At 45.5% G+C, this 21,067-nt stretch overlaps 1 protein-coding gene across 1 annotated transcript in view; it reads right to left on the bottom strand.

Moving 5' to 3' along the window:
- Positions 1-2,383: 2,383 nt before the first annotated feature.
- LOC306962383 (NACHT, LRR and PYD domains-containing protein 3-like) overlaps positions 2,384-21,067 on the bottom strand; it is a gene marked incomplete at its 3' end in the record, with an annotated part of 158,941 nt that continues 140,257 nt past the window's right edge. Inside the window, exons 8-16 of the mRNA XM_079555503.1 lie at positions 15,679-15,762; positions 15,262-15,316; positions 15,027-15,109; positions 14,332-14,453; positions 11,250-13,005; positions 7,969-8,136; positions 7,736-7,903; positions 7,600-7,646; positions 2,384-3,027 (exon numbers count right to left, since the gene is read on the bottom strand). Coding sequence (XP_079411629.1) covers positions 2,384-3,027; positions 7,600-7,646; positions 7,736-7,903; positions 7,969-8,136; positions 11,250-13,005; positions 14,332-14,453; positions 15,027-15,109; positions 15,262-15,316; positions 15,679-15,762 — 3,127 coding nt within the window. The remainder of the gene's footprint in view (positions 3,028-7,599; positions 7,647-7,735; positions 7,904-7,968; positions 8,137-11,249; positions 13,006-14,331; positions 14,454-15,026; positions 15,110-15,261; positions 15,317-15,678; positions 15,763-21,067) is intronic.

The following is a 21,067-nucleotide window of genomic DNA, read 5'->3' as shown; positions in this document are numbered from 1 at the left end:
CTATGGTGACGCCGAGGCTGGTGACTTTGGGACGCACATAATGCTCTGGGGGTCCCGAGTCAGTGAGGGCATTTCCAAGCAGAACAATTTCTGTCTTTCCCTCATTTCATTTTAAGAAGTTTTGGGATAACCAAGCCTTGACGTCACCTGGACAGTCGAGCAGGGGTGTCAGGGGGCAGTGGCTGTTTTTAGTGATTGGCAAATGAATTTGACAGTCGTCCACATAGAAATGATAGGACATGCCACGTTTATTAAAAATCTCCCTGAGTGGGAGGAGGTACAGGGCAAAAAGAATTGGCCCAAGGATTGAACCCTGGGGGACTCCACAGTGCAGGGAAGCAGAGGACAAGGCCAGGGGCGGACTGGGACTGAAAAACAGCCCTGGACTCTGACCAGCCTGGCCCAAAATTAGCGTGAATGTGACACTTACCACCCGCCTTAACGCAGCGCATTTTCTCCAGCTCGGCTTTACCCAAATCTAAAAGCTTCTCGACTGGAGAGCAACACTGTAACGCCTCATTTGAAAGCCAGTCAAGTCGCCGCATTTTTGGTCATAGTTGTGTTGTTTCTTCATTACTTTTTGTGGCTTTTGTTGTGTTTTTTGTCACATTTTTTCTAGCATTTTTTTGTTATGGTTTTGTCACGTTTTTGTGGCCTTTTCGCTGCTTTGTTGTCGTGTTTTTGTTGACTTTTCATCACATTTTTGGTCACTTTTTTGTTGCTTTTCCGGCACATTTTTATTTTGTTTTCATCCTCTTTTTTGTCGCTATTTTGATGCTTTTCTTTTTAGCTTTTAGATTTGGGTAAAGCTCGGTTAAGGCGGGACCGGTGGCCCTCGAGCCAGTGGCCCTTCTGTGCTCTTCCAGAATGGACATAAGGCCAGTCCGCCCCTGGACAAGGCGGAGTCTCCCAGCCTGACCGAGAAGGACCTCCCACTCAGGTCAGACTGAACCCACTCGAGGGCAGTCCCCCTGACACCCACACAGTTTTCTGGACGAGATAAAAGAGCTGCGTGGTCAACAGTGTCAAAAGCAGCCGTCAGATCTAAAAGCACTAAAATGGCGGAGCTCCAGAATCGGTTGTTAAAAACAGGTCATTAAAAACCTTTAAAAGTACAAGTACAATAAAAACATATACAAAGAAATGATTCTGAAGACTCAAGGAACAAAACATCAAATACTCGTCTTTTTCAACAAATGCACCAGTGGAGATGAAAGAAAGGAGCCATGTGACTTTATGTTCACGTCTTTATTGAGTCTCTCACACATTTGTGTTCTTCAAACATCAGGGTTTATTCAGGCAGAAGCAACTCACATTTCAGGCTTTTTAATGCCCACATACTAGATTTGAATGACACAAAGGCAGAAAACAATCTGTGCAGATTTCAATGAACATTTACAAACATTTCATCAAAGAAAAAGAATTGGACAAAACAGGGGAAACTGTTTTAGATTCAGACCATAACTTTGGTCTTTTTCATGAACTTATACGGTATATATTGTATGTATGTATGTCATGGTTTTCCAGTAGATTTAGATTTAATGTCAGCTTGAGTCCAATTCATGCTTTTTAATGACATTTAAGGCCTTGATTTTGGCTAAATTCATTGACAGACTTTTAAACCCTGGTTCAGGCAGAGAAACTAAAGAAACACATTGATCCAAAATGTTGTGATTGGAACAACAGTGTTGATGACGATAAGAGAATAGAAGTAATAAATGTATGTTTTGGTGGAATTAGAAGCATTTACAGCACCTTTAGGAGCATTGGAACAGAATCATCCTAATGTTTATTTGACACATTATCTCTTTAGATGCAAAAGCTGTTGACATGACTATAATACTGCAAAGAAATGATGTTTAATCACCAAAACAATCCAGGCTAAAGAGTTGAAACTGATCAATGTTACACTGGACCTGATCAGTCATGGTTTCCTTGGCTCTTTTACCGTCATTTCCTCAGCGTCGTATTTACTCACAGCAAACTCATGAGGAACTAAAACCCACAATATCCCAATGTGTGATCAGCAGCAAAGATCAATGATTTGATACTTTTGAAAAGTTCTTCAGCCGCTTCACACACGTGGGGAACATTTATCCACCACATGTTTGACTCTAAATAATCCTCATTCTGATGATGCCGTAGACGACATCCTTCATCTTTGAGAGTGCACCGGCTTCAGTTCATGTCAAATATGATCCAGTACGATTCTATTGACCAGCAGCATTTAACTCTGCATTTAAACTCTGAGATATGGAAGAAAATACAGGAGAAGATCAGACTTTATGAACCCACAGTCAGAGAGAGACATTCAAATCATTCATTAAGAATAAAACCAAAGCAGAATGAGTCAGTCCTCCAGGGGGCGCCGTGTCCTTCCTGTTTACACATTCACCAGAGACACAGACACCCCAAACCCTGGCTGTCTAAACCCTGTCAGTCCAAACCCTGTCAGTCCAAACCTCAGTCCAAACCCTGGGAACAGAGGCTCAGTGAAGGAGCTGATGAAGGTGTGGAGGTGGGACAGTTTTCCATCAGAGCTGACGCCATAGAAGGACAGAGCTCCAGCCTCAGAGTCCAGGAACACACCAACATGACCCACTCGACCGGATGGAAAGAGCAGGTGTGCAGCGTTTTCAGCTGCAGTCCGAAGGAAGGAGGAGGATTTAAAGGAAGTCCTCAATGAGGAAACATCTAACTGTGTTTTCTTATTGTGTAAGAAATAATTCTGTCCCCTCTCGATCCTCATCGTCCAGGACTGATCATTTTCTCCAAACCGACTGTCGTCTCCTCTCCGTCTGATTCCTCTGTAACTCACTGAGATATCAACCTCCTCTCCTCTGCGCTGCACCTCCCAGTAACAGCGCCCCCTCAGGCCAGAGGAGCTCAGGACCTGAGGCCAGTCTGTGAATCTGTCCTCATGATCCGGAGGCTCAGGTTTGTCCTCTGGTTTCACAGTCCGTTTGTCCTCTGACAGTCCGAGTCCTCTGTGAGCTGTGTTTGGGTCCAGAGTGAGTTCACAGTAATCTGAGAAACACAAACACAATAATGACTAAAGTGGAATATAAATGTCATCATCATCGTTAGATATGAACCATCTGAAGCCAAAATGAGGCACAAAATCAGTCGAACAATAATCATCATAACCAGAAGAATAAACAAGAGCACAGCTGCAGGGACTAAGCACTGATGGTCACCTATGTAGCCACAGCTGCCCTGGGGCGGACATCAGTGCAGTAAAGTCATGTGCTGAGGTGAAGACACAGGCCGTTTCTGGTTCTTGTGCTCGTGTACTCGAGTACTCGTGAAACGTCACCAGAGCCGGCCCGAGAACTGTTCCAGGTCAAAGTTCACATCAGACTGAGAACAGTTCAATCCCCGGATGTTGTTCTGGCCCCGCCCCCTTTACCCAGTCTGAAGTTCAAGTTTAATGTTGCCTGTTTTATTGTTATTGTCTATTGTCTATTTTCTGAATAATAAACATTGTAGAGCTGGGGCTTTGATGGTGTTTAGAGCCTTGGACGTGTCAAAGTTTGGACTAATATTGATTTAACTGCATTTGTAGTTTTTCTGTAGTGACGATTCTTTCTGTCTAAATGTTCTTGGCTCCATTGACTTCCATTATAAAGACATTCAGGACTTGCACTTTTCTTTGCTCTCCTGTCTCCATATAAAAGTCATACATTAATAATGTCAGCATTTCATTTTGAAGAACAAGAGTCAGATTTGACATTTTTTGTGTATTTTTTCAGTTTGGACCTTGTTCCTGTTGTCGGCAGATGAATGAAATCCTGTTATTTTCCCATTAGGATATAATGGAGCCATGGCAGAACCTGGACTTTTCTCACATAAAACTTCACATTTTAAATCTCACTGTAATAATTGAAAAAAGTCACATATCTGTGATGTCAGCGTTTCATTTGGAAGAAAAGGAGCTGAATTTGACATTTTCTCTGCATTTCAGAATTTTCCACTTTTCTAACATTGGACACAGATGCTGTATCTTCAGTCGGCTGATACTGAAGCTGTGGCCCAGGGGAAACTACAGGATTTGTTTGTCTTTGTGTTTTCTATAAAATATATGAATATTTTTAAAATGAACAAGTGACTTATCGACAATAATGTTTAGTGTGAAGATTTTTACAGTTTAAAATCTTCAACACCAAAACAGCTGAGTGGGAGCGTCACAATCAGTGGTTAGTTTTGAAGCAGAAAAGTCTCGGTTTTGAAAACGAGGCCCAGGTTTGTGAACCTGAGGAAACACGAGAATAAATCCAGACTGCAGCTCTTTGTCCAGGTTATTTTAACTAAAAAAAACTAAAAATGAGGCTCCGCCCCCGCGCTCTGGTTAGCACATAAACACAGAGTTTACAAACTGTAGAATATGAAACAACACTGGCATTTGACACTGTCAAAAAAGTTGAAATTTATAAAAAACAGTAAAAATGTCAAATGTCACTCATTTTCTTCCAAATGAAACCCTGATGTCACAGATTAAGTGATTTTATGCCGTATTTCAGTGAGATTTATTATTATATATGACTTATTTCCATTATATTCAATAGGAGAAAATACAGTGATTTTATTCATGTGCAACAATGGGAATGAGCTCCAATCTGATGAAACTCAGTAAAAATGTTCAAATTCACTCCTTTTCTTCCAAATGAAACGCTGACATTGTAAAAAGTTTTAAACGGCTCTGGAAGAGCAAAGAAAAACATGTACAATGGAAGTCAATGGGGCTGTTTCAGCCGCTGCCATTTTCACATAAAGAATTGTCCAACACAGAAAAACTATAAAAGCATCAAATCCATTTCACTTCATCTGTGACACAAACACGGCTCTGGAAACAGACAAAGCCTCAGCTCCACATGTGATTATTACAAATATAATCACACTCAAGTGTTTTTTTTTAGTTTTAAGTTTTGAAACTGGGATTTTAAGGATTAAAATCCAGAACATCGTTACATGTTTGGTAGTTTTGGAAAAGGTTCAAGTAGTTCATGTGATTTAAACAAAAAGAAGTGGAAACTAATCTGTAAAAATGTCGATTTTCTGGCTGTTTTTAGGCGTGTACATTTGTGTACACTAGGGGGCGACGTGTGGAAAGTTGTAAATCTGTCACTACAGAAAAACTACAAAAGCTTCAAATAGATTTTTGTCTCATCTTTGACACGTCCAAGGCCCTAAAATCCACCAAAGTCCAGCTCTGACCTGTTCATTATTATAAAGATAATGAGGTTTTTATGTTGTTTTCAAACTGACTAACAAAGGGTTAAAATCCCCAAATAAAAACATGTTTGGGAGTTTTGAGAAGGTGAGAAGTGATTCTTCAGATTTATGAAAAACTGAAAAAAGATGAAAGTATGTGTTTTTTATAGCAGTTTGAAAAGCGTGTACATTTTTGAGCACTAGGGGGCGACGTATGGAAAATGCAGATCTCCGAAATAAAAGACTTGAGAGAAAAACAAACACTGGATTCAGAAAATTTGTCTCAAAAGAACATTTTGTGCAGAAATCCACGTCTCAAGCTGCAGCACAGACAAAATGGTCGTCAAATGAAAAGAAAATGTTGCAAAATGTACAAAAATGTCCATAGGACGACACAAGGGTTAAAGTTGTGAAAACTTGAGACCAACAGTTTGTTCGTGACTGTTGTTACTGTGTATTTATATGACTGTAATAGTTTGGCTAATATATGAAGTCAGGTCGTTTCATTACAAATGAGTAAATACTGGAGCGATCTTTGTCATTATATCTTATCATATCAAACATTTAGTGAATAGATAATCACTATCCTTCAATAACAAGTGTCAGATGTGTTACTTCAGAACTGAAAAGGTCCTTTGGTTATTTGAATGATTTATTTGACAGAAACATTATTTATTTAGACTCATACTTGGCTTTCAAAACTAAATGTTGACATTTGAAAGTTAATGATTCCAACAGTCATGATAAAGATGGTTTTGTTGAAGTCAGGGAGAAGTGCTGTACATGTTGATGTACAATAACATTAGAAAAGTCAAATCCATGCCTTTTGTTACACATGTATTATTATTCTGTATTATTCGGCTCTTCACAATATAAGTAGAAGCTCCATTGATTTGAATGGGATTTTCCAACGTTCTACCGGTCATTATTTCCTGATATAGGACCTCTGAAAAAAATACTGACCGCTGCCAATGGCAACGGAGTTGGTGCTTGTAATACAGGTCTTTCATATCACTCCGCATGTACGCAGTAGCGGACACTGTCTCTGTCCCCGTCACTGTGAGAGAAGTTGGGGGAATCACTCGTGAAGTTAACGTGAGTCCGACTTTCAACTTACCCAGAGATACTCAGTGAAGGTATTCAGGTCGTCTTCTGTACTCAGTGGTTGAGTCTCGAACGTTTCGCCTCTTCATCCAAAAGGCTTCGTCAGCGAACTAAGGTTCCGTTCAGCTCGCAGCCCAGATAAAGACCAAAGGGAGGAGTTGGGGTAGGCCCGGCTCCTCCCCAGAAACTACCGTTACTCTCACCTGTGAGGAAACACCTCTGAAGCAGAGCGTCTCTAACCACCTGCTCACTCCAGAGTATCGATGTGTCCTGAACTCTTCAAAGCTGATCACTGTAGATTATTGTTCTGTTGTTGCTGATGTGCCGTCTCATTGTTTTTTTGATCCACGTGTCGTCCACATATCTGAGCCAGTGAGTGGGTTTGATTCCTGGGTTTGATATTTGATGTTTGACTCAAACCATCCACTCCAGCACAAACTAGGGCTCAGACATAGGGCTACAGAGGTGCCCACCAGTGCAGAGGGCAAGACCAAAGAGGAGGGGCTGCGGGCTGAGCTGAAACTTTAGTGTCGCTGACGAAGCCTTTTGGATGAAGAGGCGAAACGTTCGACACTTAAAACTACAGAGTCCAGACGACGACTCAAGAACCTTCATTGAACAAGGATTAACATTTTAGTGTGAAATTGCCTACGTCTGAGTTTGATATTATTACTTTCACATGACTCCATGAAGCAAATGGAATCACTTTCTTAACTCTTCCCTGGTCGGCCCATGTCCAAAGATTGCAGTGTTAATCGTGCACACATTTCATTTTGATGGTGGGATTGTTGTAGTGACTGATGACCATGAATAAAGCTGCCACAGGCTGAGAGGGAACCAGCAGCAGCGGGAGGACAAACCCCACAACCAAGCTACAGATTTACTGTGGAGCTCATTCACAATCATGTTAGCGCTAATGGAAGATTTGTGCTTCTATTAGAAACAAGTTAGCATGAATGTTTCAAGTCTCTGAAAAATGAGGTTGAACATAAAAATAAATAGACACAAAGGTCTTGAAGTAATCACTGCATATACCACTAAATATTTTTCTTTCCCTTGTCATTGTGACAAAGTGTGTTTGTCGCATTATTTATTTTGGTCATTTTTCTTCGCTCTTCGTTCCATATACAAACCATTTTTGTATATGGTTTTCATTTGTATATGAAACAATATACAAATGAAACCATGTATATGTTCATGAGTGTTGAGAACCGGCCACACTTGTATCTGAGGCTGAACACTCGGAGGTGAGTGTTTCTCATGTTGTGAATGAATCAGACTCACATTTTCTTAGACCTGGAACCATCCACCGTTCTCCAGCAGGATCCAGCCTGAAACACACAAGTCCAGTTTACTGTCGACCAGGACCAGGACCAGGACCAGGACCAGGACCAGGACCAGGACCAGGACCAGGCCTCACCTCAGTGTCTGCAGGGGCCCGTGTGGGGCCTGTAGAGCCGTCAGCAGCTCGGTGGAGGCTCCTGGATGGTTGTAGCTCAGGTCTAACTCTCTTAGATGGGGGGAGGCGGAGCTTAGAGCTGTGGCCAGAGAAGCCCCGCCCCTCTCTGTGACCAAACATCCAGACAGACTAAAGACACACAGCATTAGCCTCTGATGTGGACACAGACAGAGTCCTTCATGAGAGCGTCTCACCTGAGAGTCTCCAGTCTGCAGGGGGCGCTCTTCAGTCCCTCACACAGCAGCTCCACTCCTGAGTCCTGGAGGTCATTGTTACTGAGGTCAAGGTGAGTCAGACTGGAGGAGCTGAGGACTGAGGCCAGAGGAGCACAGACGCTCTGGGACAGACCACAGAGGCTCAGACTGAGGACAGAGAGGACCATCAGAGACCAGAGCCACGATGTAGAGGCAAAACAAATATTTGTAAATATTATACAGACGCAGAATTTAATAGTAATATAGAAACGTCTGGTTCATTTTCTCTTCTTCATATGAATTGTAGAAGCCTGTGTTCAAATACATGATTATTTGAACACATTACAACATAAATGTGCTGTTATAGCTCTGTCTGAGACTTGGTTAACGGAGCGTCAAGAAGCTTTTCACCGAGGATTAGCTTCATTGTGAAGCGGAGCTACAGCAGCTCTGGGACTTTTACAAAGACACACATCAGTGTTTCTTTATCTAAACAACCAGGATTAAAAGACGAGAAACGAGAAAACTTATATCAATGTCTGAATCTGAGCTGGAATGTGTTTGGGCCTCGAGGATGCCTGTTGTAAAGCTCTACGAACACACGCTGATGTGCGGCCAGAGCGTCGCTGACATTTGTGACAAGCGTCTGACTTCAGGTAAGCACAAACCTATAACTACGGGTTTTAGGCTCGTTTTTGACGCCTGAAAAGCGTGTGGTCTGTACGCAGCTTTACTCAGTGGGGCATCACGGAAAATGCTAACATGATGTTTCATGTTAACATCACGCTAACGTTCATGCTAGCTATGACTGCCGTTTTTTTCCGCTTCTACTGAACAATCTGCTGTGAATAAACATCCACATGGACTGAAGACTTTCTTATGTATATATCTTTAAAATAGTATAAACTGTTCTTTTAGCTGTACGTGTGAGAGCAACTGCCTGGTTTACAATGTCATAGAATTAGGTATGTGACCTTCTTGATGACCTGAGTTGGCCTTCTGCTAACCTGAGTGACAAAGGTCATTGATAATCAGGAAAATGCAGTTGTAAGCTTACATATTAGTATTTAGTGCTGGATGTCCGTGCAGTGTCCTTCAGGTTCAAATGTTTTGTTGTAGGACAATAAAACTGTCCCCTGTGCAATGTAAGGTTGACTGACTCAAACTGGCAGAGTCTCGAGTCTCTACGACTGTCATCACGCTGTCCTCTTGTGTTAATAAAGGCTCTAAGAACTACTTTACTCTTTAGTCATTTTGTTATAGCTATAACATCCACAGGACCCGATTTAGACTTGACTTTATTTGTATGTCCTGAGTAAGTTTATATTTCTCCAGAAAATGGCTAAAAAGAGTGAAAAAAGATTCTGTTTTCCCCCTCGGTGAGGCCACGCCCCCTTCTATGACGCGATGCTGTCTGTATCTATGCCTGGGAAGAACATCTGATAAGAGACACATCATGCAAGTTTGAGACGTCTCTGACGGAAGTAATTCCAGTCCGTCGAAACGCATAAGGTATTTGAACAAAAACATTTTGTTAAACCTCGTGTCTTTCAATAAGAACCTTCTAAACCTGTTATTAACCTCTTTTAAATCAACACTAGGTGGCGTTGTTGACCATTTTCTACTGGTGACAATAACTGCGTTTCCATCAAACAAAATGCGAATCTTTTCAAAATGCGCTAAAGCAAAGCGTATAACAGATGCGAATTTTACGTGTTTCCATCAAGCTGTTCTAGCGAATAACGGCACTGTTGTAACTATGGCAAACCAGAGCCAAAGATGGAGACTGGGCCACAATCTCATCCTCTGTCCACACAAACCTGTCCTTCTTATGCTGGGTTTACACATAACGGCGACAAGTCACGAATGTGAGGATTACGAATGTGGCTGATTTGGGGGTAGAGGTTTCACGCGCCGCCACGAACTGTTGCGACCTGTTACTGCGTGTTACGATTAGCCTAATGGCACGAATTATTGCGCACGGTCACGAATATGCGTCCCGCACTGTTACGTGCTGCTGCGTATTATTGGGAATTGTCGCGTTCTGTCAAAAATCTGTCAAGAATTGGGCGAATGTGGACAAGATCGCTGCTGCGCACACCGGGGTGGAGGCGGAGCAGGGACGTCTCGCTCCGCCGTGCGCCCCTGACTCGTTGGGCTCAATAGCTCCACGACTTGGGCTGACTTTACTCCACAGAATAAGCATAAAAACACTACACTCACTGTGCACTCGATCTTCTGAGGATCCGTCGGAGAACTTGCTGCTCTTAAACCTCTTTATCCATGATTCTCACTCGTCTGGTCAGTCCTCAGCTCCAGTTGGAAAAACTTCATAATCCACAAACACAGGCCTGTCTTCACCTGCCCCGCGCCCATCACCGCTTGTTTTACATGTCTAAGGTTGTAAATAAGCCTTAACTTCTCCATGGTGTAGCTGCTGCAACCACGCGCTGTTGTTTTGGTCAGTGGAGGCAGCGTGGGAGATGCATTCAGGGACCGCGAGAAAGGCGCACTTCTTACTGTCCCTTTTTCCCCACAAACGCGGGGAAAATCGTGACAAATATATAACAGTGGGGTTCTCCAGCGGGGGGGCAACAGGGGTGGCAGGAACTGGCTCCCAAACATCAGGAGGAACGACCGCAGGAGGAGGAAAAGCACCTGAGGAGCGGCGGCGGCAGGTGCTGTCCCGGGCCTGGAGCGCGGACTGGCCGAGTGTGTGTGACTTTCCTTTTGCTGCTGCAGGTCCAAAAAAGTACTTTTCGGCGTAGCGTGTGTTTCCATCAATTTTGTGCGTGAAAAACAGTGATTCTGCTCAACGAATGCTGTACGAATGCTCTACGAATGCCCTCACGCTGAATTACGAAGCGCCACTCCTCATCACGAAAGGACACGCTCCGCTGCGAACTCCACGAACAGAGGGTGAATCGTGTCATGTCACGAACTGATGCGTTTTGTTAAGAATCCCATTAAGGCGCGTTAAACCCAGCATAAGCAGCCATGTTACCATGGAAACGACGCTAGCACCAGCGTCTGTTTATTCGCTTCATGACATTTATTCGACAAACTGCGTTTCCATCTCGCAAAATACGCATCAACAGTTATGCGCACATATCAAAAACCACCTCAAGCGAGCGGATAAACTTTTTATGCGAATTAAGAGTTTAAATGCGAAATTTGGTGTTTCCATCACTCGTAAATTATGCGCAACTTAAAAATGCGCATTTTAGTCCAGTGATGGAAACGCAGTTAATGACACAAGTGTTAAACACAGTCTGACTCACATGGCTTTGGTGGAGGCTTTGACGACCGGCAGAAGGTTCCGGAGAGCCCTCTCTGTGGCACAGTATTTCCTGAGGTCAAACTGCTCCAGGGCTGAGTCTGAGGACAGTAGGAGGAAGGACAGAGCAGACCACAGAGCAGGAGACATGTCTCTGCCAGAGAGACGTCCTGATCTCATGAACTTCTGTATGTCCTCCATCAGGCTGTGGTCGTTCAGTTCGTTCAGACAGTGGAACAGGTTCAGGCTCCTCTCTGCAGACAGACCCTCTTCATTCAGCTTATCTTTGATGTACTTTACTGTCGCCTGATTGGTCTGGTCACTTCCTGTCCCCGTCAGCAGACCAGGTAGCAGGCTCTGATTGGTCGGCTGAGACAGCCCCAGGAGGAAGCGCAGGAACAGGTCCAGGTGTCCGTTTGGACTCTGCAAGGCCAGGTCCACAGCAGAGCTGTAGAAGGCCTCAGGGCTCTCAGAGGAGTGTGGTGGTGACAGCAGGTTGACCCCAGAGCTGTAGAAGGTCTGATGGACGTGAAGCGCAGCCAGAAACTCCTGCACACTCAGATGGATGAAGCAGAAGACCTTGTCCTGGTACAGACCTTGTTCTTCTCTAAAGACCTCTGTGAAGACTCCAGAGTAACGAGCGATCTCTGCAGCGTCCAGCCCACACTCACTCAGGTCACTCTTATAGAAGATCAGGTTTCCTTTCAGCAGCTGCTCAAAGGCCAGTTTTCCCAGAGACCGCACCATCTTTATAGTCTCTTCGGTCCAGTGAAGGTCTGCTCCTGATCCCTCATGATACTTGATGTTCTTGACTTTGGCCTGGACCACCAGGAAGTGGACGTACATCTCAGTCAGAGTCTTGGGCAGCTCTGGTTTCTCTGTTTGCTTCAGGAGCTTCTGTAAAACAGTGGAGAGGATCCAGCAGAAGACTGGGATGTAGCACATGATGTACAGGCTGCGGATGCTCTTGATGTGGGAGATGACGGCTGTGGCCTCGTCTGTGAACCTCTTCATGAAGTACTGCTCCTTCTGTGGGTCAGTGAACCCTCGCACCTCTGTCACCATAGAGACGCACTCAGCAGGGATCTGATTGGCCGCCGCTGGGCGTGTGGTTATCCAGAGGCGAGCGGAGGGAAGCAGGTCCCCCCTGATGAGGTTCACCAGCAGCTCCTCCACTGAGGCGCTCTCTGTGGGCTCCGTCAGGACCCGGGTCCGGCTGAAGTCCAGAGGAAGTCTGCACTCGTCCAGACCGTCAAAGATGAAGAGCAGCTGGACGAACTTAAAGCTGCTGAGATCTTTGGTTTGACTGAAGAAGTGATGGATCAGCTCCACCAGGCTGAACTCTGAGCCTTGGAGCACATTGAGCTCTCTGAAAGTGAAGGGGAACAGCAGCTGGACGTCCTGGTGGGCTCTGCCTTCAGCCCAGTCCAGACTGAACTTCTGAGTCAGCACTGTTTTCCCCACACCAGCCACGCCCTTCGTCAGCAGTGTCCTGATTGGCTCTTCAGACTCAGGTCGTTGTTTAAACATGTCTTCACAGGTGATGCTGGTCTCATCAGCAGCTGGTCTGGAGGCGGTCTCCATGTGTCTGACCTCGTGTTCCTGGTTGACGTCTGAGGCCCCTCCCTCTGTGATGTACAGCTCTGTGTAGATCTGCTTCAGGGGGGCGTGGTCTCCTGCTTTAGCCACGCCTTCACACAGATGACTGAACTTCTGCTGCAGACGACTCTTCAATTTATTCTGAACTGGAGAAATGTGACCTGTAAGAAAACACATCAGACCAAAGATCAGCAGATCGACTGTGACGAGAACCAGTGACTGAACGACGCGTTATACTGAGAACTGCAGTTATGTTGGATCTTTAGACACTTAAACAAATGCTGTGTTGGTGTGAGGTGAACTTCTGCAACAAATGGAAATTATCCAGCCTTCCATTTTCATCTGCTTTATTCGGGTCTAGGTAACAGTCTGAGCAGACATGCCCAGATACTTCCTCCAGCTGTTCTGGAGGATCCTGAGGCGACACCAGGCCACAGAGACATCATCCTTCCAGTAAGTCCTGGGTCTTTCCACGGGCCTCCTCCCAACAGGACAAACCCTGAACACCTCCTGAAGGAGGCGACCAGGAAGCATCCGAAACAGATGCATGAACCACCTCAGCTGTTCCTTTCAGTGTGAAGGAGCAGCGGCTCTACTACGAGCTCCTCCCGGGTGACTGAGCTCCTCACCCTATCTCTGAGGGCGCACCCACCCCCCTGTGAAGGAAACTCACTTTGGCCGCACGTATCCGCAGTCTTGCCCTTTCGGTCATTACCAAAAGATCTCATGACCACAGGCGAGAGTAGGAACGTAGATCGATCAGTAAATCGAGAGCTTTGTCCAGACTCAGCTCCCTCTTCACCACAACAGTCCGATACAGCGACTGCAACACTGCTCACGCTTTACCGATCACCTAAGACACTGTTCTCTTCAAACCCTTGAGGTCGATTATGCCAGTGATGGCTTCTGAGAGACTTTCCATCTTCTATGACAGATGTTTAAGTGTATGACTATTCAGTCAGATTTGTTTGCTCCAGTTTATATCTGTCCGTGTTGAAGAAGCCTTCAGTTGTGTTAATTCCCTGTTTATTCCCATGAATGATTAACTTCCGCCTAAATTTTCTGGGTCGTACTGTACCTCCAACCTTCTGTGTCGTGAACAGAAGGTTGAAGGTGCCCACTGTCGTTGTGTCCTTGGGCCAGACACTTCACCCACCTTGCCTCCAGTGTCTGCGTACATTGGTGTATGAATGGGTTACTGCTTCCTTGCTGTGAAGCGATTTAGGCCTGATGACCATTTGCCAAACATCATTTTCCAATTCCGGCATATTTCTGTGAATTCCCATTAATTCCCATTGAACACTTTAGAATTTTGTAACCCCAGTTGTTAGAAGGTAATTGCAAAACACCCTGACACGACTCACAGAGACGCACAGTGAAGCTAAAATTCAGCCTGATTTAAAAAAATGTGACCAAAAATTGTGTCAAAATATTTCCAATAATCGCAGAGAGTGAAATCTGTTTAAATCTTCAGACAGAGTTCTTACAGTTCTGCAGATGCTGGGCCAGATGCTCCTTCTTCATCCTCCTCAGGAAGTCCAGGGTGATGTTCAGCACAGCCTCTCTGCAGCTCAGCTCCTCCTTACTCTCTGAGCTCCTCTCTGATCTCCTCTCTGGGCTCCTCTCTGATCTCCTCTCTGATCTCCTCTCTGATCCCCTCTCTGGGCTCCTCTCTGTGCTCCTCTCTGATCTCCTCTCTGAGCTCCTCTCTGAGCTCCTCTCTGACCTCCTCTCTGACCTCCTCTCTGAGCTCCTCACTGAGCTCCTCTCTGGGCACCTCTCTGGGCTCCTCTCTGAGCTCCTCTCTGGGCTCCTCTCTGGGCTCCTCTCTGGGCTCCTCTCTGATCTCCTCTCTGAGCTCCTCTCTGAGCTCCTCTCTGATCTCCTCTCTGATATCCTCTCTGATCTCCTCTCTGGGCTCCTCTCTGATCTCCTCTCTGGGCTCCTCTCTGATCTTCTCTCTGATCTCCTCTCTGATCTCCTCTCTGATCTTCTCTCTGATCTTCTCTCTGATCTCCTCTCTGATCTCCTCTCTGATCTCCTCTCTGGGCTCCTCTCTGATCTCCTCTCTGAGCTCCTCTCTGATCTCCTCTCTGATCTCCCCTCTGGGCTCCTCTCTGATCTCCTCTCTGAGCTCCTCTCTGATCTCCTCTCTGATCTCCTCTCTGGGCTCCTCTCTGACCTCTCTGGATGCTCTGAGGCCAGCAGCCTGTGGAATCTCCTCAGTTCCTCTTTGACAAAGGTCAGAACATCCTCCTCCAGTCGCTGTAACAGAAATAGAGCAAAGAACCATCACGTCACACTGTGCCTGTACATCAGTGATCGTCTGAATGTTCAGTAAAAGGCGACAGATGAGTTTGAGACACATGAGGTCTGGACAGACAGAGGCCTGAGGAGAAGGAGGTTCTGGTACAGACCCTGAAAACAGCGTCCAGGTCACACTCCGCACTGAGACCTTCGAGGCGCTCATCTCTGTGGGATAAATATTAAAACTATGTCACACTCAACATCTGTCACTTCACTGGAGGAAAAACAGATTATATAAAACAGAATATATTTATCATAAACTGTATTGTGTGTTGGCTCTTAATCACATTTCTAATCTTCATTCTCTACTGTTTTTTATTATAAACATGCTGCACGTTTCTAGTGTTTTTCTCTTGTTAAAAAGACAAACCTTTATGTTTCCCATTAACTCTGTGAATATTTGTTTCATATTTCAGCATTAGATAGAACTTATTGATTTATGTAATGTTCTTTGTTGCTGTGTTTCAGGTGAGATCAGTTCATACTAATACATTTGTCTCTAAATACAGAGAAACTGAAGGTCTTACCCTGAGTCAGGTCCTGGCTCCTCAAAGTCTGGAGGTTCACATTTTGAGTGGTCACTTTTCAAAGACAGACCACTGCCTCCTGACCTGGAAAACAGCAGCACAGTCACAGCTTCACACAGAACCAAACAGGAACTCTGTGTATGATTGTCCAGAGGAAACAGGTCCAAACAAATGTGGACCAGAGCCTTAAAGACACATGTGGTTTGTATCCGTCCAAACGGCCTCTTGGTTCGGCCTCTTAACGGGTCCTCAAAGGATCACTCTTTTATCATATTTATCATGATTCTGTTCAATTGTTACAAATGGCATTATTATAATCATTATTGTTCATGTCACAAGACTCACATGTAACACATACACTGAAGATGGATAGATAGATAGATAGATAGATAGATAGATAGATAGATAGATAGATAGATAGATAGATAGATAGATAGATAGATAGATAGATAGATAGATAGATAGATAGATAGATAGATAGATAGATAGATAGATACCATAGATACCATAGATACCATAGATACCATAGATACCATAGATAGATAGATAGATAGATAGATAGATAGAGTCTTACTGTGAGCCTGTTCTTAGTCGTTTCCTGAAGTATATAATTTGTTCTTTTGACCAGTTGCTCTTCATGGACACAGACCTGGAGAACAGGTTTAAAAACATTATCAAACAGAAACAAAGTGAAAAGTTCTTTATATAAAAACACTCACGGTGGATCAGTGCTGCCCCCTGGAGGCCGCTGCTGCTTACTTTGACTCATCCTGGATCAGGAGTGACCGGGGCTTTGCAGAACCAAATTAGGACAAAAACAAACGTTCTCTTTAGTTTTTGGACAAATATCATTCAAATAAACAGAAGTCTTTGTCTCCTGTGTCTGGTTTGAAGGATGTGGTCGTATATGTGTTGATGTGATGTCAGTCTGTCCATCTATAGTCTCCTGCTGACCTGACCACATGTTAAAGTGTGTTTGTTTAACTTCCTCAGGTCTGTCCCTCCACGTCCCACAAACACCAAAACTCCTCCCACTTTTGATCCTGTTTGAGGAGCTCGCCCTTTGACCTCACCAACTGTGTTCAAATATCTTTACAGACGGAGTTCACAGAGTTTCATGCCTCACCTTTACCGTCCAAACATCCTCTTTCAAACATGTTGTCACTCCTGATTTGAAAATGATTTCATTGTGTTGATGCTTTTTTATGAACAATTGTGCTGTTGTTCTCAAACCTGGACTAAAGTTCTGGGGCCTCATTTATCAAACTGTGCGTGAGACTCTGACTTTGAAAGTGCGTAGGAAAGTAACGCAAAATTCTGTACGCAAAGTTTGTTTCCGATCTATAAAACCCTGCGTATGCGCCGGTACGCTGGAGCAGGAAGCTGCGGACCTCACGGCACGCCCTCTGCCCGCCTCCATTTGACCATAAAAGGCAATGCAAAGTGACTTATGAATGAGATTTCCCTAAACATGAGGCGATAATGAGTGGGTTTTACCGAAGGCGAGGTGCAGAGAGGGAGGTGTAGAGAGGGAGGTGTAGAGAGGGAGGTGTAGAGAGGGAGGTGTAGAGAGGGAGGTGCAGAGAGGGAGGGGCTGAGAGGGAGGAGCAGAGAGGGAGGAGCTGAGAGGGAGGAGCTGAGAGGGAGGGGCTGAGAGGGAGGAGCTGAGAGGGAGGTGCAGAGAGGGAGGAGCTGATGCTGCCGCAGCTCGAGCGGAGAGGAGATTTAATGAAGAGTGAACTCTGCTTCTCTGATCACACGTATTGGCATCTTTCTACATATTCCATCAATAAAACTTTTCAAAACACACGTTTAGAACGTTAAGAAGAGCCTTAAGTGTCGGATAGATTTGCCAATAGCAAGATTTGGATTTGCCAATAAAACACGATAAACTGTGGAGCATTTCAGTCAAACTCCAAACTCCAAACTGCACACGCTGTACATTAGGTCATGTTCTGTGTAGGATGAAGCAGCAGGTCTGTCCGGGTGGAGTGAGTGAGGAGAGGTCAGTGTCCGGGTGGAGTGAGTGAGGAGAGGTCAGTGTCCGGGTGGAGTGAGTGAGGACAGGTCAGTGTCCGGGTGGAGTGAGTGAGGTGAGGTCAGTGTCCGGGTGGAGTGAGTGTGGAGAGGTCAGTGTCCGGGTGGAGTGAGTGAGGAGAGGTCAGTGTCCGGGTGGAGTGAGTGAGGAGAGGTCAGTGTCCGGGTGGAGTGAGTGAGTGAGGAGAGGTCAGTGTCCGGGTGGAGTGAGTGAGGAGAGGTCAGTGTCCGGGTGGAGTGAGTGTGGTGAGGTCAGTGTCTGGGTGGAGTGAGTGTGGAGAGGTCAGTGTCCGGGTGGAGTGAGTGAGGAGAGGTCAGTGTCCGGGTGGAGTGAGTGAGGAGAGGTCAGTGTCCGGGTGGAGTGAGTGTGGTGAAGTCAGTGTCCGGGTGGAGTGAGTGAGGAGAGGTCAGTGTCCGGGTGGAGTGAGTGAGGAGATGTCAGTGTCCGGGTGGAGTGAGTGTGGTGAAGTCAGTGTCCGGGTGGAGTGAGTGTGGTGAGGTCAGTGTCCGGGTGGTGTGAGTGAGGACAGGTCAGTGTCCGGGTGGAGTGAGTGTGGAGAGGTCACTGTCCGGGTGGAGTGAGTGCGGAGAGGTCACTGTCCGGGTGGAGTGAGTGAGGAGAGGTCAGTGTCCGGGTGGAGTGAGTGCGGAGAGGTCACTGTCCGGGTGGAGTGAGTGAGGAGAGGTCAGTGTCCGGGTGGAGTGAGTGAGGAGAGGTCAGTGTCCGGGTGGAGTGAGTGAGGTGAGGTCAGTGTCCGGGTGGTGTGAGTGAGGACAGGTCAGTGTCCGGGTGGAGTGAGTGAGGAGAGGTCACTGTCCGGGTGGAGTGAGTGCGGAGAGGTCAGTGTCCGGGTGGAGTGAGTGAGGTGAGGTCAGTGTCCGGGTGGAGTGAGTGTGGAGAGGTCAGTGTCCGGGTGGAGTGAGTGTGGAGAGGTCAGTGTCCGGGTGGAGTGAGTGAGGAGAGGTCAGTGTCCGGGTGGAGTGAGTGAGGAGAGGTCAGTGTCCGGGTGGAGTGAGTGCGGAGAGGTCAGTGTCCGGGTGGAGTGAGTGTGGAGAGGTCAGTGTCCGGGTGGAGTGAGTGTGGAGAGGTCAGTGTCCGGGTGGAGTGAGTGAGGAGAGGTCAGTGTCCGGGTGGTGTGAGTGAGGAGAGGTCACTGTCCGGGTGGAGTGAGTGCGGAGAGGTCACTGTCCGGGTGGAGTGAGTGAGGAGAGGTCAGTGTCCGGGTGGTGTGAGTGAGGAGAGGTCAGTGGTGGTGTCTCAGGAGGGCGTGGGCAGTGGAGCCGTGGTGCCGGTTCACACTGCGTAAAGACGGCCTCGTCTGAAGGTCATGTGACCAGAGCTCTGGACCTAAACCCAGTTGGTCAGACTTATGTCCAGAGATGACTCAAAGCACAGGACAGCGGGATAATTTCTGCTTCCCGTTTAAAAGACTTTAGTACCAGTGCGCATACGTGCACGGGTACGAGCGTGCACGGGTACAAGCGTGCACGTATGTGCGCACCAATATTCACAAACATCATGATAAGTTGCTTATTTCATTCTAATCTTTGTCATTGCTGAAGAAAGTAAATTCAAACCATTTCAAACCAAACCAAACTTGACTTCCTCAAACCAGTCCTGTCTCTGCTCTCCCGTCTCTCAGCAATGTTTTGAAAAGTGCGGACCTCGTACGGCAGCTCTTTAGTTTGTGTGGAGCAGCGCAATGTTTCACGTTCAGTTTGTTTTCTATAAATACCAACTTTGGCGCAGAGGAGCGGCTACGCAAAGTTTTGGCCTCATTTTGTTATGATATATATACTATTATATATATAAAGATTATGCAAAGATGTGTGGAGGTTCTATTAAATGTTGTTATTTTATTAGCTATTCACATCTGGGACATGATTTGGTCGATAATTTTATAATGGCCCAATACGTCATGCGTATCTGCGCACGCGTAACTCGCCGCATAAGCAGCGCGGGCGTCACTTTCAGCCTCTGTAATGAGAGGGGCGTGTATCCGCTGTTGTGGATCTGCAGCCGCTCCGCTTTGCAGCTTTAATCACCGTGGTTTGAAGAGGCTGCAGCGGCGCGCGGTGATTCTGCTGGAGGAAATGCCCCAGATCAAAAACCTGGACCAGGTCAAACGCCAAAGACCAGCCCTAAATGTTTATGGCTTTATTATTCATAAACTTCACTGCGGCTTTAGAGTCACTGCTGTGAACCACGGACATAAATACTTTAACTTTAAGACATGTAACTGTGACTGCTTCTTTTAGGAGAGGCTGGTCATCAGCGCTGCATTAGGGCCTAGTGTAGAAAACATTTCCCAACACAAAGACTTACCGCTTATTTACTTAATACTCTCTTAAAGTTTCTCCATTTACTTTCACTTTCACTGCCACGCAGTTCTAAAACAAACCAGGACTAAACCCGTCAACACTTGATTGAAAATGGAGCCAAATGGAGCCAGAAGTGGTGAAGCATGTTCACAAACGGAGTGTAAAGAGTTTCAGGCCTCACCTCTGGATCCGAGCGCGTTATTCTGCTTTTCTGCTCTTCAGATCCTCCCGAACTGTGACAACACCGCCGCCCGCAAACCGGACATGAACCAGCTGCTCCTCCAGAGACCACCGCCAGAGGGAGCTGTTCCCCAGCTAAACAGCCAGACTCTAATATACAGACATGACTGAGTGAATAAAACAGCCAGACTCTAATATACAGACATGACTGAGTGAATAAAACAGCCAGACTCTAATATACAGACATGACTGAGTGAATAAAACAGCCAGACTATAATATACAGACATGACTCAGTGAATAAAACAGCCAGACTCTAATATACAGACATGACTGAGTGAATAAAACAGCCAGACTATAATATACAGACATGACTGAGTGAAGAAAACAGCCAGACTCTAATATACAGACATGACTGAGTGAATAAAACAGCCAGACTATAATATACAGACATGACTCTGTGAATAAAACAGCCAGACTCTAATATACAGACATGACTGAGTGAATAAAACAGCCAGACTATAATATACAGACATGACTGAGTGAAGAAAACAGCCAGACTCTAATATACAGACATGAGTGAGTGAAGAAAACAGCCAGACTATAATATACAGACATGACTGAGTGAATAAAACAGCCAGACTATAATATACAGACATGACTGAGTGAAGAAAACAGCCAGACTATAATATACAGACATGACTGAGTGAAGAAAACAGCCAGACTATAATATACAGACATGACTGAGTGAATAAAACAGCCAGACTCTAATATACAGACATGACTGAGTGAATAAAACAGCCAGACTATAATATACAGACATGACTCAGTGAATAAAACAGCCAGACTCTA

The sequence above is a fragment of the Gobius niger genome (assembly GCF_951799975.1).
Source record: "Gobius niger genome assembly, chromosome: 4".
NCBI lineage: Eukaryota > Metazoa > Chordata > Actinopteri > Gobiiformes > Gobiidae > Gobius > Gobius niger.
The sequence above is the reverse complement of the archived record's forward strand: the minus strand, read 5'-3'. Positions and strand labels throughout refer to the sequence as shown.